At 45.9% G+C, this 20,505-nt stretch overlaps 1 protein-coding gene across 1 annotated transcript in view; it reads left to right on the top strand.

Moving 5' to 3' along the window:
• The window catches only part of FNTB (farnesyltransferase, CAAX box, beta), a 62,031-nt gene that overhangs the window by 12,475 nt on the left and 29,051 nt on the right, over positions 1–20,505 (top strand). The window contains exons 2-4 of the mRNA XM_037125894.2: positions 881–945; positions 9,115–9,187; positions 11,410–11,501. Coding sequence (XP_036981789.2) covers positions 881–945; positions 9,115–9,187; positions 11,410–11,501 — 230 coding nt within the window. The remainder of the gene's footprint in view (positions 1–880; positions 946–9,114; positions 9,188–11,409; positions 11,502–20,505) is intronic.

The following is a 20,505-nucleotide window of genomic DNA, read 5'->3' on the forward strand; positions in this document are numbered from 1 at the left end:
TCACATCACTACTGCCGTTGTCATCGCAAATCGTCTCTGCACAGTTGTCAAAGGGACAAGCGGCTGTGGCTCAGTGGGTGTTTCAGAAACAATACATTTTTTAAATTTCCCAGAGATGACATCATTATATATCTTGAAATCTCAGCGAGGACATGCCTCCCTACGGAGTAGGGACACTGAGGAAGGTGAGACCCTGTATCCTGTTAGCTGCCCCCCGCATCGCTGTCCCCTTTCTTCCGGAAGCTGTCCCGTATGACTGCATGGTGGTGTGGGCTGCAGAGGACGCGGGTGATCTGGTTTCCTTGGTGATCGGGCTCTCGCAGATCCTTCAGTTTAGTCTCGTGAGTGATGTAGAACCAGCGAGCAGATACCCTGCTTCTTTGGTGTTTCTGTGATGGGTGGTCTTTTAAATCCCTTGGGGGGTTTGAATTCTGTTCACTGTACTTAAATCTGTACTTAAACAATAGTAAGTATGATTCTTAGCACAAATTAGTTGTGTATTTGAAAATGGCTAGTAAAATGAACACCCGCACAACTTCATTGAGCAGGCAAGAATCAGTCTTTCAAGCAAAATGTATCTGTCTTCATCCGCGCCCTGAGTAGCTGGTGTCAGGGAGCCGGACTGCCCTTAGTTTGGACGTTATGGGTCAGTGGACTGGAAAAGTCAGCTGTGAGCCAGCACGGTGCAGGGCGTTCTCTCTCTCTCCTCGTCTAAGCCTGTCATCCTGCAGGGCTGCTGCATGCAGCCTCATGGTGCTATGCAGTACAGAACCACACCAGGCAACTCAGCCAGCGGGCCTTTGTGGCAACAGGAAGAAAAAGCTGGTGGAGGTCTCATCCGTGCTTGTTTTCTCTCTCCCGACTCCTGCATCCTTCCCAGGCAAAGGTGGAAGAAAGGATCCAAGAGGTCTTCAGTGCTTACAAGTTCAACCACCTTGTACCAAGGTAAGCCGTGATTGGGAGTTTGAGAGGGCTTGGGAGATACCCCCTCCTGTGGGGGGCTTTCTTCTTTCCTCCTTTTTTGAAAGTTGATTTGACACAGAGAGAGAGAAACAGCCATTTGTTGCCCCACTTCACTGGTTGATTTTCGTCTGTGCTCTGACCAGGGATCAAACCTGCAACCTTGGGGTATGGGGACGACACTCTAACCAGCTGGGCTATCCACCCAGGGCTCCCCTTTCCACCTTGACTTTATCCAACCTCGGGGGATGAGTCTGCTGCGAGACTGGTGCTTCTTGACCTTGTGGCTACCTGGATGTGTTTATGATGCCAACTCCGCCCTCTATTAGAGTGCAGTTGGGAGATGCTCCACTTGAACTGAGCCAGCAGGTGTGACATGGGGATGCCCCTGGAGGCCTGGACTCTGCGGGCTGAAGATGGAGAGAGGCAGTTCAGGTTCTGTCGCTTAGTTGTGAGCTGCTTCTCTGGTGTTCAGATGAGAACTTGCAGGTTTTTCACATCGCACTTTGGGTCCAGATGCAGGGTCCAGGGGCATGGCAGATGATGGATTCTTTGATATACATTATTACTTGACTGGGAAACTGTGGGAAGTTTGAGCTTCTCCCAGGCTGGCCCTTGTTGGTAGCTGTGCAGCAGATCCCAATGATGACATTTCAAGTGGGCAATGTAAGGCCTTTTGTTTTCCTCAGCACTAAGCAGGTCGAAGTCTTCTAAGCTCTTTGGTGTTAGAAATTCCGGAAAAGGGATTATAAGCAGAAACTTATTATTCAGGGCCTGGCACAAATAATGCCCCCTTTTTTTAGCACAGGCATGTAATTCTGTAACATAACACTGTTACACTCAAGCACACCATGTGACATTTTGGGTGAAATGTTCAAATTAAAACTATAAGTTATGACACCCACGTTATTACCCTACCAGCCACACTCAGGGAGCTGTCACTTCTGCTGGGCCCTGTGTAATGTGAACCTGTATTTTTGCTTTTTTCTAGTTTTCTAATGTATCCCAGTAGAATTGCATGAGGTTACATCATTCCTTTATTAGCATTTTTCTTTTAGTCATAAATTATTTCTCCCAAACTGTCCTGTGTTGTATTTCCAGCCCTCAGAAAGGACTAGTCCTGAACTGTGCGTGGTCCTCATTCTGTCTCAGGGATGCAGCACCTTCCCGAGACCCCTCTGAACGGAGCTGGTCAGGCCGACACACTCCCCGTGGGAAGCTGGGGGTCTCACGTCCAGCCAAACCGCCCGTGTCCTGTCTCCCAGCTTCCCGAGGCCTTCTCAACAGCCTGACCTCTGGCCAGTTAGGCTCTGGGATCTTCTGCCTCCTGGGACATTGCAAATGGTTCTAGCCTGAGTTAACGCTGTGTCTTTTTCACCACCATTCTATTTTGCCACTATTTCCTTGAAAAAAATTTTTTTTCTCTGAGAAAATTAGCCAAGGCAGAGAATCATCAGAAAAGGCAAACTGGAAAAAGGGAAAGATGGGTGGAAATGTTATCTTTATCTTCCTTCCCTGGAGAAGGAAAGAAGGAAAATGCCAATTAACAAGAGGAGTCTTTCCCTGAACTGATCAACTGAATCTCTGCATTCACTCAAAGCTCAAACCTCAATAATGAATTATTGCTTTCCCCTCCCCCTTTCCGCCACAGTCAGGGGTTAGCAAGTGGCACCATTTGTTTAAATAGCTTGGAGAGAATGAACTCTCTGCCCAAGACAGGCTGTGTCTGCAGTGGTGCTGGGACCTGGTGGTCAGGTGCCTGGTTGTAGTGGGAGGGGATTTGTGGTAGCAGTCACATCCCGGTGACTCACCTGGCTGGGCTCTGAGTCACTGTCTGCTGTCTTCAGCTCTGCGAGCAGAGGTCCTTTGTGTTGCCAAAGGCACTGTTGACCATTTGGCCTTCCTTGTTCACTCACCATCATAATAGAGCCCATGGGCTTTTATTCTTCCAGAGCTGTGAGGGAGAAAGGCAGGTACAGTCTGGGAGGATGAGGCTGTTCTGTGGGAGTGAGGATAGAAAATGAAAGAGGACTGGTCTTCCGTCGGATGTGGGAGAGGAACCCAAATGCTCCTCTTGGGTTGGGATCCTTTGTGGACATAGAATATATCAGGGCTCAGGGTTTGTTTCAGGGATCTAACATTTCCCATTTTATCACTGTTGCCTTGAAAATGATTATTTTAAAGGATGCTAATGGGCATCTTATGTTACACACGCTAATAAATATTAGAGATATTATACATTTTGGCTGAATGTCTGAGTATACAAATTAACATATCAATATAAAATTGAAGTCAAATATCACCACCACAGAACAAACTTATAGAATATAAGAATAAATCTGAAAAACTTATCAAAATTTTAAATTCTAATCACAATTTTAGTATCTAACATTTCAGCAGTCAGATTTTAAAAGTTTGACATTATATTGTAGGAACAAACCTTTATTATTAGCTAGAGTGAATATTTAGGTGTTGGCAGTGAGTCTGGATGTCATGGCTTGTTTGTTTTTCTGAGGTCATGATGCTGATCAGAGGTGATAGCGTCACACATACTCCCAGGACTTCTGACTGAGCACAGGACCAGGGAGCCCAGCAGTGTTGCTGAGGGAGGCATTTGCCTATTCAGCTTTCCAGAGCCACAGCCAAACAGCAGATCTGGCTGAAATTCAAGGCTGAAGCTGGATGTCAGTGCATTCTACAGTCATCCCCCATCCCAGAAGTGATTTTAGTCTCCCTGAAAGACTGCGAAGCACATGCATGAGTGGGTCTGTCCCAAGGAGCTTTTTGACCATCGTTTTCATAGTTTTGTTTAGCAGGGTGCTGCTTTCCCGTGGTAGTTAAGTTCTCCTTCCCCATAGTTAGTTATTCTTACTGTCCCACACACTTATGCACTGACCCTTTTCCATTAGTTACATTACCTTTAGTGAGGAACCTGAAATGCATAAACTAAACACACACATTTCCTTTCTCTCTCTCTCCCTGTACCCCCAACTCAGATATAATTTGAAAATGGTTTTTTTTCTTGGGAAAAGTGCCTGGTACTCCTTGGACCTGAGGAATATTGCTAATGGCCTGTGGTAGCAGAGCAGTGAACATTGAGTGTTGACAATTGCCCCGAAGTTAAGATGCTCTGAGTTCAAGCCCTGCTTCCATGTTTTTTTGCCATTTCTGTATGTGATGCTGTCTTAGAAGTCCCCAAGTCTTCACCACTTAGAAGATACAGCTCTTCATACTGCTCTGCCCAAGGTCCTTTCTTACAAACAAGTTCATCTCCTTCCCATGCTCCCTCAAGTGACTTATTACTTAAGTGCCAGAGGCTAACTTTTGGCCTGCAGATGCCCCTGGCTTTGGTGGGTTTAGTGTCTTCCCAGGAGCCAACAATGGACTGAGTCCCTGTCTTCTCTGCTGTTCCACCTAAAGGCACGGTTCTCAAGGATGGCCTGGGTTTAGGGAGAGGAAGTGTGCTGTCTGTCATTCAGTCCACCGTATTCCTTTAAACTCATTCATCCCTTCACTCCTTCTTCAGGAGTATCTAGAGGTTCTCTTGTTGAGTTGCTTAATTCAGCCCACTAAAAATACTAATTCCCATAGGAAAGGTTAACCTCTGGCTGATGGGTCTCCTGCAGTGTTGTGTATGTGGACGGACACACAGGAGAACTGACAGACAAACCCCTGGGCCCAAGCAGATACACTCCTGAGGCTAATTGCCCTTCTCCTTGGCCTCTCTGATTGTACTTTAAATTCCCTTGGAGATTCATCATTCTTCATATTGAGGGACATATGTCCAGGGAAAACAGTCTCTTTGTTGGTTAGAAACTGACCTTGCCATTCCTTTGTTCTTTCTTTTGCTCATTTGACAAAAAGCTGTTGAGACCTGTTTGGTGCTAGGCGCAGATGCCGAAGACAGACGTGAGCTGGCTCACAGGGTCACAGGCAGCCGGCCAGGCAGGCACACTGAGCAGATAATTCCACCCAGCACATGCCCCTTCTCACCTGGCCCTTTTCCCAGTGTCGTGCTTATTTACAAGAAACCTTTAATCCTGGTACTTCTAAATGGGGTGACTGGTGTTCTGCTTTGGAACCGAGTATTTTTCCTTCCCTCTGGTTTAGCGTCACAAGGTATTGAGCATATCTCAATTCCTTTGCCTGTTTTTTAGGTATAAAGAATTGACCTATAGAAAACCCCACTGTGAATCGGTCCTTTCAGAGTTCTGTGCTTGCCCTCACCTGGCTGGGGTTTCTCAGCCTCCTCTCACTTCCTGAGCGGATGCCTGCCTGCCCTCATCAATGGTCTCTTGGTTCTTCTCAGCCGTTGTACCCATCGTGGCCACACCCAGCCTGCTCAGCCTGGGCCAGTGCGTATCATGAGCTATTTCTTCAGTTCTGATCTCATTCAGTTCCTTTACAACTCTGCTTTTCTGCTCTTCCCATCTTACCTGTCCTTACCACAGCATCCCCATCGCTGCTTCTGTTAATGGGTCCCAGCAAGGTTTCCAGGAAAACAAAATCATACAACAGAGCCAGCAGAGTGGCTTCACCAAAAGTTGAGACTACTTAGCTTCAGCTGGGCCTTCACTACTGCTTTCTCACCCTTTCATTCATCTCGTGTAGATTCCCTAACACACTCACCACGGTGGCCAGTCCACAGCTCTCCCATGGTCTCGCCTCCTAATACCTGAGAAAATTGAGCTGTCCCCCATTCATCTCCACAGTTTCCCTCTTCCCCACTTCAGAGTCCTAGGTTTGTCTAACCGAACACTCTCTCCCATCATTTCTATCTCCAAGAATGTAGAATCCTTCCCTATTGCCAAACTCACCTCCCCTACTGAACCCTCCATCCCAACCCTCCTGCCTCCCCGCCAGGCCCCCTCCTTGGTGGATTTGGTCTGGGCTCTTGCATTTTCAGCATCTCCCCTTTCCTCACCCCTCCTCTATTGGAACCGCTTGTCTTCACCCATCAGGCCACTGCTCTTGTCTTTCTTCCCTTGCAGCTACCACAGACTCACTTAGATGGCGGGTTTGGTTTCCTGCCACTGGCCTTATGACCACCCAACCTATTCAGTACGCTGAAGCTGGCGCCACGGAGAAAATGCAGATCTCACCGTGTCTTTCCTGTGCCTGAAATATTTCAGGGACTCTCTTGAAACATTTTTATTAAAAATATTTTTATAACAGTTTTAGTTCATATATCACACAATTCACCCATTTAAAGTGTAAACATTCAGTGGTTTTTAGTATATTTAGAGTTGTGCAACCATCACCACAGTTAATCTAGAACGTTTTCATCTCTCCCAAAAACCCATCAGCTCTCAGCCTCCAATTCCGACCGCCCCTGCCTCCAGCCCCTGGCAAACAATCTACTTTCTGTCTCTAAGGATTTTCCTACTCCAGACATTTCACTTAAATGGAATTATACAATATGGGGTCTTTTCTGACGCCTTCTTTCACTTAGCAGAGCGTTTTCAAGGGTCATCCGTGTTGTAGCACAGCGGCTCCCGTTTGCCCTTCACACTCCCAGTGCACGTTGAAGTCCGCCTCTGTAGCTCTCCAGTCTCATTTCTTGCTGCTCACTGCCTTGTGCCTTGGCTCCAGCCGAACTCAACCAAACTCACTGGAATGCGCCACAGTAGCCCCTGCATTTTTCCCGGCTGAATCATGCCCTTTGGGTCTCCTTCACTCATTGACTCAGTACTGTGTCCTTCGAGAAGTGTGTTCTGACCCTCCGTGCCTCCCCCTGTGCTGCCGGAGCCCAGTGCCTTCTTGATCACAGTGTTTGTCGGACAGGTCTGTACTTGCCATTGACTTGCCTGTGTTCATCTCCCGACCACAGCTTGAGGGAGCTGTCAGCATCCAGCCCAGCCCTGGGCCCTCAGCGTCCGCAGAGTGGGTGTTCACTGAGTCCTGGCCCCTGCACCTCCTTCAAAGAGCAGTGCAGTCTGACCTCCTCCTCTTCTGTATGATCTGGAATCTGCACCCATCGGCCCCTGAACTCTCTGGAATCTGCACCCAGAGGTTGCCAGCCCCTCTGTGGTTTGTGGTCCTTTTCCTCAGTCTTGCTGCAGCGTTTGCCACTGCTCCACACCTCCATGAAATTCCCTCCTCCCAAACTGCCTGTGTCCTTCCCCGGCTTACGTAACTCTCTTTATTTGTCTCCTCTGGCTCCTTGTCCTGCTCCAAGGATGGGCCGTCCCCCAGTTCTGCCCTGAAACTTCGTCTGCTCTGGTTTCCACCCTGCAGCTCCCCCGGTCACGCGCGTGCAGGTGAACGGTTCCCAGTCTGTCTGTGTCACCCGGCTCCTGCTCTTGAGTCTCACGTGTTTCCAACAGTGCGACCGACATCCTCACCTTCGTGTACTTTCAGTGCCTTAAAGCCCACCTGTCCAGAAGTCAGCCTATTATTGATGACTGTGCTAGTTCCAGCCTAAGTACTCTCTCTCACCTGGCTGACTCTTAACCGTTGTTCAGTAAACAGTGGTTGAACTGAATACCTAGAAAAGCGAATGGCTCCCCCTTTCCCCCACCTCCTCTCACCAGTCTCCCCATCTCGTCTCTCTCTGCACTCAGTGCTTTCCTTGAGTCCAGTTTGTAAACACACCTTGAATGCCTCCTGCTGCCAGACAGGTTTTCTAAAGCACTGTTCTGGCCATTTTCTTCCCTCAGCTCAAACCCCGCAGGGCTTCCATCCGCCTATTAATTTGGGTAGAAATTCCTCCGCGGGAACCCCAACCTCTGTAAGAAGGGCTTCGGCTGCTTCCGACCATTCCTTTCCGCGTTCATTCCTGATATTGAGGCCAAGCCCCCGACCTGTCACTCCTCTTACACACTGTCCTGTGCTGCACAGTAGTAGCCATTAGCCCCACTGCGATTTAAATGTAAATGAATTAAAATGAAAGGTTACAGATCAGTTGCTTAGTCACACTAGCACATTTCGAGTTCCGTAACCACACGTGGGTGGTGGCTGCCTCGTGGGCAGCACAGATGTCATTCCTGTCATCCCTGAAAGCCCTTTGGACAGCTCTGGTCTGTACCTTAGTGTTTCCATCCCCCGACCCGGCTGAACCGCCCCCCCACCGTTGATCCCCTCTGGCCATCTCTACTCGCACAACTCCCTCCGTCTCCCAGGGCCGCCACCTCCTGTTCCTCCTCTTCCCCTTTCTTAGTGAGCTGCCGCGCCCTGTGCAGCCTCGGGGGGGTTTGACCTGTGTTCCTTTATGAGACCTACCCACTCTCCCCGTACATCATGACCGCTCTTGTCCTTATTTCATTCCCGATACTGAACTGGAGGACTTTCTGAGGTAAAGACTACATTCATGACCTTACTTTGGGCACAGTGTAGTGGGAGTTCAGTAGACAATTGTTGAATTGAATACCTAGAAAAGAGAATGGCTCTTCTTTTATTTCTGAAATCTGCAAGCGCAGTGAGTGCCTCGCCGCCCCACTTTCTTCCTTTTCTTTGTACTCACACAGGCCTCTTCAGTGAGACCAGGCACGAAGCACAGCCCCCGTCCTGTGCCTGCCTGTGCAGGTGGCCATGGGCGGCACATTCCATCCTAGAGCCCCTAGTGCTGACATCAGGGCCAAGGAGAGCAGCTGGCTGCAGGATACGAGCTGTCCTCTGGCTAGGGCTGTGGGTCAGCATGTAGGAGTGGAATGTCGGGAGGGAAGAATAGACGGATAACTGAGGGGCAGGCAGAGTGCAAACTTCAAACCTCAGAGAAGTGACCCCAGGAGAAATGACTGGGAACACGGAGGCTAACCAAGTCAGGGAAGTGGCGAGGCTCAGATTTAAATTGCTTGCAAGATGGGGAGCCAGAGTTGGACCCTGGAAAAACTTTCTGGGTTTGTCACTGCCTTGCTGTATGTGTTCACTGTGGCTTTTCATTTAGCCCAAAGTCACCTGCCATGAAGGGGATGATCATACCCAAAGCATTTGACAGCCCAGTTTAGACCCTTTCAGGCCATTCAGACTCCAGAGGGATTTCTCTGATTTAGCCGCTCTTGGAGCTAAAGGAGTGGCTGGTTATCCATTCATTGACTTGGGCAGGATGTCTTAAAGCCGAGAATGAGTGTGTGTACATGTGTGCGCATGTGTGTTCTGCAGTGAGGTGGAAGCCCAGGCTATTAGAATAAGTTTACAAGCTCTTTGTCTTTCCAGGCTGGTGTTGCACAGGGAGAAGCACTTCCACTACCTGAAAAGAGGCCTTCGACAGCTGACAGATGCCTACGAGGTAAATACACTGTCCAGGAGCTCTTCCTATCAAATTATCAGCCAGATCTTTCTCCCTTCTTCCTGTTGAACATAAAAGACTCACGAGCCTGACCTGTTGCAGGTTCACTCGTTGTACATGTAGCCTTGGCAGGGACCAGGGGCACAGGAGCCCAGGCCGTGCAGAGCAGGGGCTCCCACTTCTGAAAGGGCAGAGCTGGGTCTCTTCCTGACTTGTCCTCCCTCGGAGCTCGTGGGGCACCCAAATGGCTTTCTTCCTCCTAAGTCACGGCCAGAGGGGTCAGGTGCTATCTTCTAGATAACTCATGACAGCTAGCTGAAAGGCAGTTGTTGCCTATTCATCCCTAATTCTTTGTTCTATAAGCCAGTATAATTCCTAGGCTGGCCAAAGGATCAGTATATAAATCCCAGAGAATACCATGCAGTTTAACACTGTAAACATCATATCCCTCAGATCCCTGGGGTTCTACGGAGGGGCCTCAAGGGGCAGGCAGTGGTGGTGGAGGAGGCGGAGGGTGTTGAGAGTGGGTCTGAGTGGTGGGCAGAGGGTGAGTGTGAACAGGAGGGCCCAGTCTTCCTGTCCCATTTTGCACAGAGCAGCCCTGCTTTCAGTTTGCTTTTTATTTTGGGTTTGTACATGTGATTATTTACTACAGGGACCGACCAACTCAAATGCCTATAGACCCAAGCTGGTAGCATAGGTAGGAGAAGTGGGCTCAGGGAGACTGAAGCAAATCAGAAGCCCCACACTTTTACTCTGTTCCTGCCCGTTGCTGCCATCCAGGAATGCAGACCAGGGTTGCCAGATCTCTCTCTCTCTCCCTCTTTCTCTTTCCCAAACAAAGCCAGAAATTCAGATTTTTATGTGAATCTCCAAGTGCTAAAACGTTACAACTAATTCCATACAGACAAACAAACAAACATGCAAACAAAACCCCACTGGAGCAAGCAGAACACATCTACAGGCTAGATTTGGCCTTGGGTTCCAAGCTTTCAGTCCTTGACTCGAGTTCTCCATGGTCAGGGTCCAGTCGGCCCTGATACAATCAGTACCATACCAGCTAACAACGCACTGAAGTGTGCTAAAAGCTTCCCGAGCATTATCTCAACTAACTACTTGTTATCCTTACAACTGACTACTCCATGAGGTAGGTGAGTCTTTATTTTTTTAGAGATAAGGAATCAGGCATGACAAGGTGAAGTAATTTGTTCCAAGGCAAATAGCTGGTAAGAGGAGGAGCTGGGATTCACACCCAGGCAGACCAAGTCCGTAGCACTGTCCTCGGTCGCCACACCAGGTGGAAACCAGTCATAGCTCATTGATGCAGAGGGCAGCGTGGGCCAGTGGGAGGAGCACTGGCTTGGGAGCCCAGAAACCTGGGCTCTTGTCTCGTCTCTGACATTTACTGTCGTCATAATCTAGAAAAAGTTTGTCTCTCTGTACGTCACTTATATACTTTAAATCTATAAATTGGGGGCAGCAATACTACATGTCTGCCTGGCCTTGAATGCTCCATACACTTTATGGCTTGAATTAGGATAAAGTTCTGGTCACAAGTCACATTTGGATGCCTTTTCCAGATTCTCCAGGAGAGTCAGCTAGTCTCTTACCTGTGCTTCCTCAGGGCTGTCTCTGCCCACTTATGCAGGTTCACGCACACATACGCTACATTCCACCTGTTCCAGAAAGAAAGAAGGTAATTTGTACTGATGTGTCTGTCCAGGGCCCTCTTCCTCTACAGGTAACCACACACATTCTGTATTCCAGGCATCACAGAATTTTATGCATTATTGTGCCTCCAGCATCTGATACAGTGCTTGGCACGAAGTAGATAGTTACTAAATATTTGTTTCATCAGTGAATGAGTGAACCCAGGGAATTCTAGTCTGGGATTATATCTCTCCTTGGGTCTACACTGAGAACACAGCAGCATTTAACTTCCTTGCACGTGACACGTACTCTGCTCAGCCTTCTGTAGGTGCCTGTCAGAGAAGGACCCAATGGGTTCAAGGTAAACTTCTATGTCCCATTGTCCTTTCCTCACATATGGTTACGTCAGCTCCTGGCCAAGGCCAGAGAACCATGTCCTTCATTCACCGATTGTTTGTCAGGTGCCCTCCCCCCACCCTTGCCAGGCTGCCAGAGACAGATGCCTCCTTGTCGGCAGTATCTCGGAAAGATTCTGAATAAAGGGTGTGTTTTCTCCCCTGTACCTTTTGCAGTGTCTGGACGCCAGCCGCCCGTGGCTCTGCTATTGGATCCTGCACAGCTTGGAACTGCTGGACGAACCCATCCCCCAGATGGTGGCGGCAGAGTGAGTCTGGCTGCGGGGCCATCTAGGCTGCTCTCTGGGATTGTACTTAGGGTGCTTTTTGTTTTGTTTTGGTTCTATTTATTTTTAATGAAAATCACAGAGTGCTTCAAAGAAACCCATGCTTTTTTCGCCCTCCAGTAACTTCCTGAAACTCCTCCACTTTAGAAGCCCATTGTAAGCTCGTGGGTAGAAAGAGTCTTTGAACTCCCGAGGGAAGGATTCTGATTTCTTTATGGCCTTTTCTTTTGGCTCTTGTTCTGGTCTTTGAGAAAAGTCTTTATCATCAACTTTGGGAGGCATAATTTTGCCAGAAAGTAGAGTATGCATTTGAATAGCTTCTGTGGGGAAGCGTGTGCCAACCCAGTGAACAAAAATGCCTTTGCCTTCCATAAACACCTCCACAGAGGTCCCTCCCCACCAGTGCCTGGGGGACAGCATGGCTCTTGTTGGCACTGGATGGGTTGTTGTGTTGGTGTGCAGATGCCATGACTCACAATTTTCTTACGGTTAGAGATCTAAGCAACTAAGAGCCTTCCCAAACTGCTGGCTCGGATGGTGTTCTCAGTGTGGTACCTCATCCTTGGAAGCTTGTGAAATATATTTTAAAGAAGAAGGGACTGGTCATCCTTGTAGTCTTAGGGATACCTGGGGGAGGAGAGGGCAGCCAGGAATTGGAGCCAATGTCCTAGTTCTCAGTGGCAGAGAACACGTCCCATCGCCAGCAACTTGAGTTCATCCACTCCCCTGGGGCTTCTGCGGGAGAGGAGACCCCGAGCCAGGTTCATTTTCCCACAGCACACAGGGGCGGCTGTACCAGGACGGGTGGAAGCTAGCCTGTGCCCCTCCCTGGTCACAGTGCCCTGCCTGGGTCACACTGTCAGGTCAGAAGAACAGAAGTGCACATTGTCTCATTCATTCTGTCTTAACAATAACCTCTCATTCTTGCTTTCCTGGGCAGGGTGTCTTGTGATGAATGTGGATAGGGAAGATAATAAAGAATTAGACCATTAACCCTATGATAGATGCGATACTTTCTGAGGGAGAGGAGAAATATGCATTGTCTTCCCCACCAGATGCTGCTCCAAGCCCCGTTGCTTCTAGTTCAAAGTGGAGTTGGATACAGTTCCTGCAGCACCAGGAATTTAATTGTCAAAATAGAGCCTCATGTGTTTTTGAAATACCAGTTAGGGATTGTGGCCTGTTTGGGAAGTTTCTGCCCCACACATACACAATCAGGATGTTCCGCAGGGGAATGGGAAAGTCCTATAGGAGAGAAGAAAAAGGAAATGTGGGGATCGTGAGAGTAGAGCACCGGCGCCCCCTAGAGGAAGACACAGGCCAATCTGGAGAAGGAAGACAGTGCTAGGGGTTCCTTGGGTCAGCATGGACTGGGAGGTTTTTCTGGCTTGTCTGCAGGTGAGGCTTTTCTGAGGAAATACGTGTCAGCGAAGCTTTTGTGGCATCTGATAGGAAGAGAGGACTCCTTTCAAGCGTTTCACACTTAACAATTGGAGTCAACCTAAATAGTCCCAGTAAGGGATGCTTTAAAGCTTCAAGTAAATTATGATGCAGTGCATACAATGAAATACTTATGCAGCGATTTAAAAACTGAGAAGTTAACAGATGCTAACTAGGCTTATTGTGGTGATCATTTTGCAATATATACAAATATCAAAGTACTATGTTGTACACCTGAAACTAATGTTATATGTTATTTAGATTTCAATAAAAAGTATATGTAAATGTATATATTTGTATATAAAAATTGCTATATTTATAGAGGTGTTCATGATTTAAGTCCAAAAGGTAGTTTAAAAGATTTCACTTTTCTAGATTAAAAATATAGATGGTTATATGCATAGAAAAGCCAGAAGGATGTATGAACACATGGTAGGTATGATTTCTGGATAGGGGGGTTAAAGGTGATTTTTTTCTCTTGTTTCCTAAACATATTTGCATTTTCTGCAATGAACCGTCATTTATAATTAAAGAGAGTCTTAAAACTGCAAAGCTGATTTCAAGAACAAGTTGATGGTGAATGACTGAGGATTTCATGGCAGCCTTGAAAGCTTTACTTGTGATTCTGTGGAGCATCAATTTAACGAACTCTTAAAGAATTACTTAAATTTTCCTAGCAGGCAGTTAATTCTACATGCTGATAATATTTATTATGTACTGAGCCTTGTGGCTTTGACCTATAAAGAAAGATTTTTAGTAAGATACAGAAAAATCTTAATGACTTCTGTAAAAATATGGGGATTTGTTTTTTAGACTGCCTGATGTAGGATATTGCCTTTTTATTTATTTTGCACAGGGAAAAGAATTGCTTTGAAAGTGTGCACTGGCTTTTTTCTTCCCCATACAAACATTAAGGTGACCTAGAGGCTGCATTTAGCTCTGGATTTTTATCATTTCCTGTCCTCTCTTCTCCCCACTCCCTCACCTAGTATGTGACCCACACATACACACACTTTGCTCTTTCCTATTTTGTTCATCGTTGTGCTTCTATTTGTTCAGGGGGAAAAATGCCACGCTGAGTTCCCTCTAGTGGACAGAATCACTTCTGTCAGCTACTGGGACTGCTGACTGGAGCCAGTTAGGCCAGTTTTTACTGCGGCTGTCAGACCTTTCCAGAATAGTGTATTCATAGGTAGGGACTTGGCTTGCTTCTCCTAGGGCATTCATTGTATCTGCAAATGCATACATGTTTACCCATAATAAATTTGGGAATCAGGCTAAGTATATTTGCTTTTGCTCACAATTTTAGCACTGAAGGAAGCATTCTTTAATGAGAATCCCATGTTTTGTTATTGAAAATCACTTTAATGAAATGCACGGAAAAAAAAGAAAACCGCAGGGAGACCACTGCACCCTTGAGTTAGGTTTTTAGCTTCTGTATGATTTAATTGTCTTTAACTTAAAAATCGTTGTAGGACTTTTCCACTTGCAAAGTTTTCCCAAAGATTAAAATTAAATTTTCATGTGTCAGTGTTTTATTATTTCCCTTTTCAAAGATTATTAACAGTTTCTCCCCTGAATAACTCCTTAAATATTTATATTTTTTCCTTTTAATTTTTAAATTTAACTATGATTTGTTTCTTTACCTTTAGTGAGGATACCTTATCTGTGTTGTGGGATTATTTTTTTTTCTGCCAGCAGCACCTGGCATCTAGTGGGTAGAGGCAAGGGATACAGCTAAACATCCTCCACAGAACAGTCCCCACAACCAAGAATGATCCGGCCCAAAATCTCAACAGTGCCAAGGTGGAGCAACCCTGCTGTAAAATGACCAACTTTAGACTTGACTGCACATCCCAAACAGCAGCATCCAGGGGGTTGACGAAGAGTCAGAGAACCTGTCACACACCATGGGCAGCGCTGCTTCCTGGAACGGCGAGAGCCTGCCTGCCTTTCACCTGTTCATTGCTCTGGGTCTTCCTGGGCCAGGACTTTTCCTCTCCCTTGTAGTATAAGCAGAAGCTGTTTAAGTATGAGATCCAAAAGGCTTAGTGCTAGAAGAAGCTCGATGCCAACTCATTCCTCTTGCATTTGCATCTACTCTTGAGCCGTTCTGCTCAAGAATAACTGTTCCTATTTCCAAAGCTATAATCTTTGTAACTTATTCTAGACCTTAAGTCTGTCTGTGGTAACTTATTCTGGTGCTGACGTTTTTCTTACATCTAACCTAAAATCTTGCTGCAGATTAGGTTCGGTTTTTATTTATTTACCAGAAAGTTTGTATAGTTACCCTTTGTATTTTTGAGGTATGTTGCTGGGTAGCTCTCTACTGTGGTTGCCTGTAATATTAAGCCTTTTAATGTTTTTTATATTTAGCCATTTTTACAACTCTCATCCAAACTTCCTTTGAGTTGGAAAATGGAGGCTTGAGCCAGTTCTGACCAGTACTGTGTTTGTAATGCTTTTCACAGGCACTCTTGTTGCTGTTCACAGCTCGTGGACTCTGGCCCCGGGCCCTTTTCTGCAGTATTCCTAGTCCTTTCCCGTGATACGTTTATACACTTCACTCATCCCCGCTCCTGCCACCCCTGAGCACGTACATTGCTACTGGTACCTATTTCATTTGTTTTATTCTAATTGCTTTCTGATTTGTTTTATAATATTCTACTTTAATTCTCACCGTGGAGGTGTTTCTCTGATCATTTGTATTATTTTGTTATTCTCTGTACGTGCTTGTGAGTTCTTCATCCAACTAGTGACAGCGATGTCCAGAATCAACCACACTCGGTCAGACCTCAGCTGTCACCTAAAAGACTGAGTAAACTCCTTATGAGGCTGCCAGTAAGTCTTTGACACCCTTGCTTTGAACTTGACCCTCTTGTAAGTTTTATGCACTCTTTAATAGTTGAATGTTAGAACAGTGGTTTCCAGTACAACCTTCTGTGATACCGGAAATATTCTCTATTCTGTGGTAGCCACTAGTGACAGGTAACTTTTGAGCAGTTGCAGTGGGGCTTGTGTGGCCCAAGGAGCTAAATTTTAAATTTTATTTGAATTAAAAATTTAAATAGCCTTGTGTGGTTACTGTCTACCTATTGGACAGTGCTGATCCATCCCATTGCTACCCAAAATGTGACCCACAGGCCGGCAGCATTGCCGTCACCTGGAAGCTTGCTGGAAATGCCGCCCTCGGGCCCATCCAGCACCACTGAATTCGGTCTGCACTCCAACAGGATCTCCAGGTGATTTCTATACAGGCTCAAGTTGAGGAGCATTAATACTTGGCTGTACATTAAAGTCAAATGGGGAGTTTTAAAAATATTGCTGCCTGGGTCCCAATTACACTGATTCTGATTTAATTGGTGTAAGGTGTGGCCTGGGCTGTGGGCATCCCCCAGGTGATTCTAATTGCTCAGCAAAACTGTGTAGTGCTCACTTTGTGTGTATCCAAATCACCTGGGAATTTGATAAAACTATGGAGGCCCAGGCTCTTTCCTGCTTCAGCAAGCCTTGAGTCTGTGTATTCTTTACCAGCTCTTCAGTGATTCTGATACATACTTTTTGGGTTTAAAAATCTCTGATCTACTTCTGGCCAAGATGGAGGCATAGGTAGACACACTGTGCCTCCTTGCACAACCAAAAGAAGGACAACAGACATTTAAAAACAAAAAACAACCAGAACTGACAGAAAATTTAACTCTGTGGAAGTCCGACAACCAAGGAGTTAAAGAAGAAACATTCATCCAGACTGGTAGGAGGGGCAGAGTCAAGCAGCCAGGAGGAGAGGACTCAGTGCGCAGTGGCAGCTGGTGGAGCAGGCAAGGCAGCTGATTGCGGACTGTGGGGTCTCACAATCACGCGCAGATAAACCAGGAGGAACAACAGGGGAACGAGACAGATCATGTGACCCTGGGCTCCAGTGTGGGGAAATAAAGCCTCAAACCTCTGATTGAAAACACTGGTGGGTGTTGAGGCGGTAGTAGGAGAAACTTCCAGATTCACAGGAGAGTTTGTTGGAGAGGCCCACAGGATCCTATAATGCACACAAAACCACCCACCTGGGAATCAGCACCAGGAAGGCCCAATTTGATTGTGGGAAGCAGGGGAAGTGACTGAAAACGGGCAGAGAGCAGAGCAAGCACCATTGTTCCCTCTCCGACCTCTCTTCCACATACAGCATCCAAACGCAGCGTCGTGGGTTGCCCTGTCCTGGTGAACACCTAAGGCTCTCCTCCTCGTACCTAACAGGCATGAACAGAGCAAAACATTGTGGCTCAAGAAGAACAGCTCAAAGCCCCAGAGCCAATAACTCTAAGCGATGAAGAAATAGCCAAACTCAAATGCACAGTTCAAAACACTGGTGATCAGGATGCTCACAGAACTGGTTGATGTTAGTCACAAGTTAGAGGAACATATGAAGGCTAAACTAATTGAAATGAAGGGAAATGCACAGGAAACCAACAGTAATGGAAAGGAAACTGGGATTCAAATTAAGGGAGCGAACCAGAAGGAAGAAAAAAATGACCAAACAGAAAACGATGAAGAAACAAGAATTCAAAAAAATGAGGAAAGGCTTAGGAACCTCTAGGACATCTTTAAACGTTCCAACATTCGAGTTATAGGGATACCAGAAGGGGAAGAGGAACATCCACGAGTGGAAAATTTATTTTTACAAATTATTAAGGAGAACTTCCCCCATCTGGCAAAGGAAGTAGACTTCCAGGAAATCCAGAAAGCTCAGAGAGTCCCAACGAAGTTGGACCCAAGAAGGGACACACCAAGGCACATCATAATTACATTAGCCAAGATTAAAAGGAAGGAGAGAATCCTAAAAGCAGCAAGAGATAAGGATACAGTCACCTACAAAGGAGTTCCCATCAGACTGTCAGCAGATTTCTCAAAAGAGACCTTACAGGCAAGAAGGGGCTGGAAAGAGGTATTCCAAGTCATGAAATCCAAAGACCTACAACCAAGATTGCTCTATCCAGCAAAGCTTTCATTTAGAATGGAAGGGCAGATAAAGTGCTTCTCAGATAAGGTCAAATTCAAGGAGTTTATCATCACCAAGCCCTTATTATATGAAATGTTAAAGGGACTTATCTAAGAAAAACAAGATAAAAAAGATGAACAGTGAAAGGACAGCAAACTCACAGTTATTAACAACCACACCTAAAACAAAAGCAAACTAAGAGGACAGCTAGATCAGGAGCAGAACCATAGAAATGAAGACCACATGGAGGGTTAGCAACAAGGGAGTGGGAGAAGGAGAAGCGGGGAGAAGGTACAGAAAATAAGTAGCATAGACGGTAGGTAGAAAATAGATAGGGGGAGGACAAGAATAGTAGGGGAAATACAGAATCTAAAGAACTTGAGACACGTGGTCATAAACTAAAGGGAGGAAATGGTGGGGGAGGTGGTATGCAGGGTGGAGGGGAATGAAGGGGGGAAATAGAACAACTGTAATGGCATAATCAATAAAATAAAAAATAAACAGGAAAAAAATAATGAAGGAGAACTTTCCCAATCTGGCAAAGGAAATAGACTTCTAGGAAGTCCAGGAAGCTCAGAGAGTCCCAGAGAAGTTGGACCCAAGGAGGAATGCAGCAAGGTCCATCATAATTAAATTACCCAAGATTAAAGATAAGGAGAGAATCTTAAAAGCAGCAAAAGAAGAGACAGTTATTTGTAAAGGATTTCCCATAAGACTGTCAGCTGATTTCTCAAAAGAAACCTTGCAGGCAAGAAGGGGCTAGAAAGAAGTATTCTAAGTCATGAAAGGCAAGGACTTATATCCAAGATTGCTCTATCCAGCAAAACTATCATTTTGAATAGAAGGGTAGATAAAGCACTTCCCAGACAAGGTCAAGTTAAAGGAGTTCATCATCACCAAGCCCTTATATCAAATGTTAAAGGGATTTATCTAAGAAAAAGAAGATAAAAAATATGGGCAGTAAAATGACAACAAACTCACAGTTATTAACAACCACACCTAAAACAAAAACAAAAGCAAACTAAGCAAACAACTAGAACAGGCACAGAATCACAGAAATGGCGATCACATGGAGGGTTATCAGTGGGGAAGTAAGAGAGGGAGAGAGGGAGAAAAGCTACAGAGAATAAGTAGCATAAATGGTTGGTAGAAAATAGAAAGGGGGATGTTAAGAATAGTATAGGAAATGTAGAAGCCAAAGAACTTATATATATGACCTATGGACATGAGCTAAAGTGGGGGAATGTAGGTGGGAGGGGGTGCCCAGGTCAGAGGGGAATAAAGGGGGGGGGGGAAATGGGACAACTATAATAGCATAATCAATAAAACATATTGAAAAAAATCTCTGATCTAGAAGATAGTTTCCCACAATCTTGGTCATGTAATCTAGAATGAAGGCCCTTCCTGATCTGAAAGAAAATTGATCAGCTAGATCTTTTAGTCATATGACTGTGTGAATGACTTATGAATACTTGTTTTTTACAAAGTGTCAGTTGGTGAATTTCTGGTCTCTAAGTTTTTCTCCTTTTTGAGAGATAGAAGTACCCATCACATTTTGGTTTTCAGAACAGCTGAGAATTCTGCTGATGACAGCTGGTAGCTTCAAGGTCAGTTTTCCAGTTCATTAACGTGCTCGCCTCTGGATCAGAATGTCCCATAATGCGAAGTGTCTGGAAGTCAAGAAAAGCCCAACCCCTCATGCCCCAGCATAGCCCCACGGACAGTCAGATGCTGCCGGTCAGCTGACAGTGGTTGGCGTGGAGGCAGGGTTTAGAGGTGTCTGGAACATTCTGATCCCAGCTCATTCCACCCTTCAGGCTACTGGGTCAGGAGGGTTGCATTTGGCATCATTCTATCTTGGAGCTGGGAAAGCGAATGGATAACTAGGTGACTCTTTGCTTTTTTTTTTTTCTCTTTAATGTGCTAAGTTTTATATCAGCTAAAACCTTTTGTGACAAAGAACACTTTTTACGTGCCAGTGCAGCCAGGCTTTGTCAGGACATGTGTTTATTAGCTATTTGTTTCTGGGAAATGCAATAAAAATTAAGGACGATTTGGAAAATATGTTAGCAACCAACTCATCTTCTCTATTAAAAGTAATTGCTATTAAAAACATGCCACGAAACTGTCTTTCTTTCCGATTATCAACTTCAGTTTCCATCCTTGTGTTTCTTACAGCAAAAGTTTAGGTGTAAACAGAATGCAATGTGCATTGTTTTTGACCTATGATGGTTTCAGCACTCCAGCAGCAAGTCAACTGCCTTTTCCATTGCTCCCCGCTCTGCCCAGATAAGGGAAGGTCTGAAATCAAACACATTGTGGAAAAGCAGCAATAAACTGAAGTCTTAGTGGAGACTAACTAGGCTCTACGTGGTCTCTCCAGCAGCTAAGAAAGAATAAGAAAAGATAAGAAGGAAAGATAGATGAGAAAGAATGGGAAGAGCCCAGAAGAAGGCTGCCTGAGCACTAGAAGGTCACAGATTTGCAGTTCATCCTCTTAAATGGAAGCCTGTCCTCACAGGAAGCCTGTGGTCCCTGCTGGGTTGTGGGGAAAGA

This window comes from Artibeus jamaicensis, unplaced genomic scaffold, assembly GCF_021234435.1.
Source record: "Artibeus jamaicensis isolate MK-2021 breed Jamaican fruit bat unplaced genomic scaffold, CSHL_Jam_final contig_851, whole genome shotgun sequence".
Classification (NCBI taxonomy): Eukaryota; Metazoa; Chordata; class Mammalia; order Chiroptera; family Phyllostomidae; genus Artibeus; species Artibeus jamaicensis.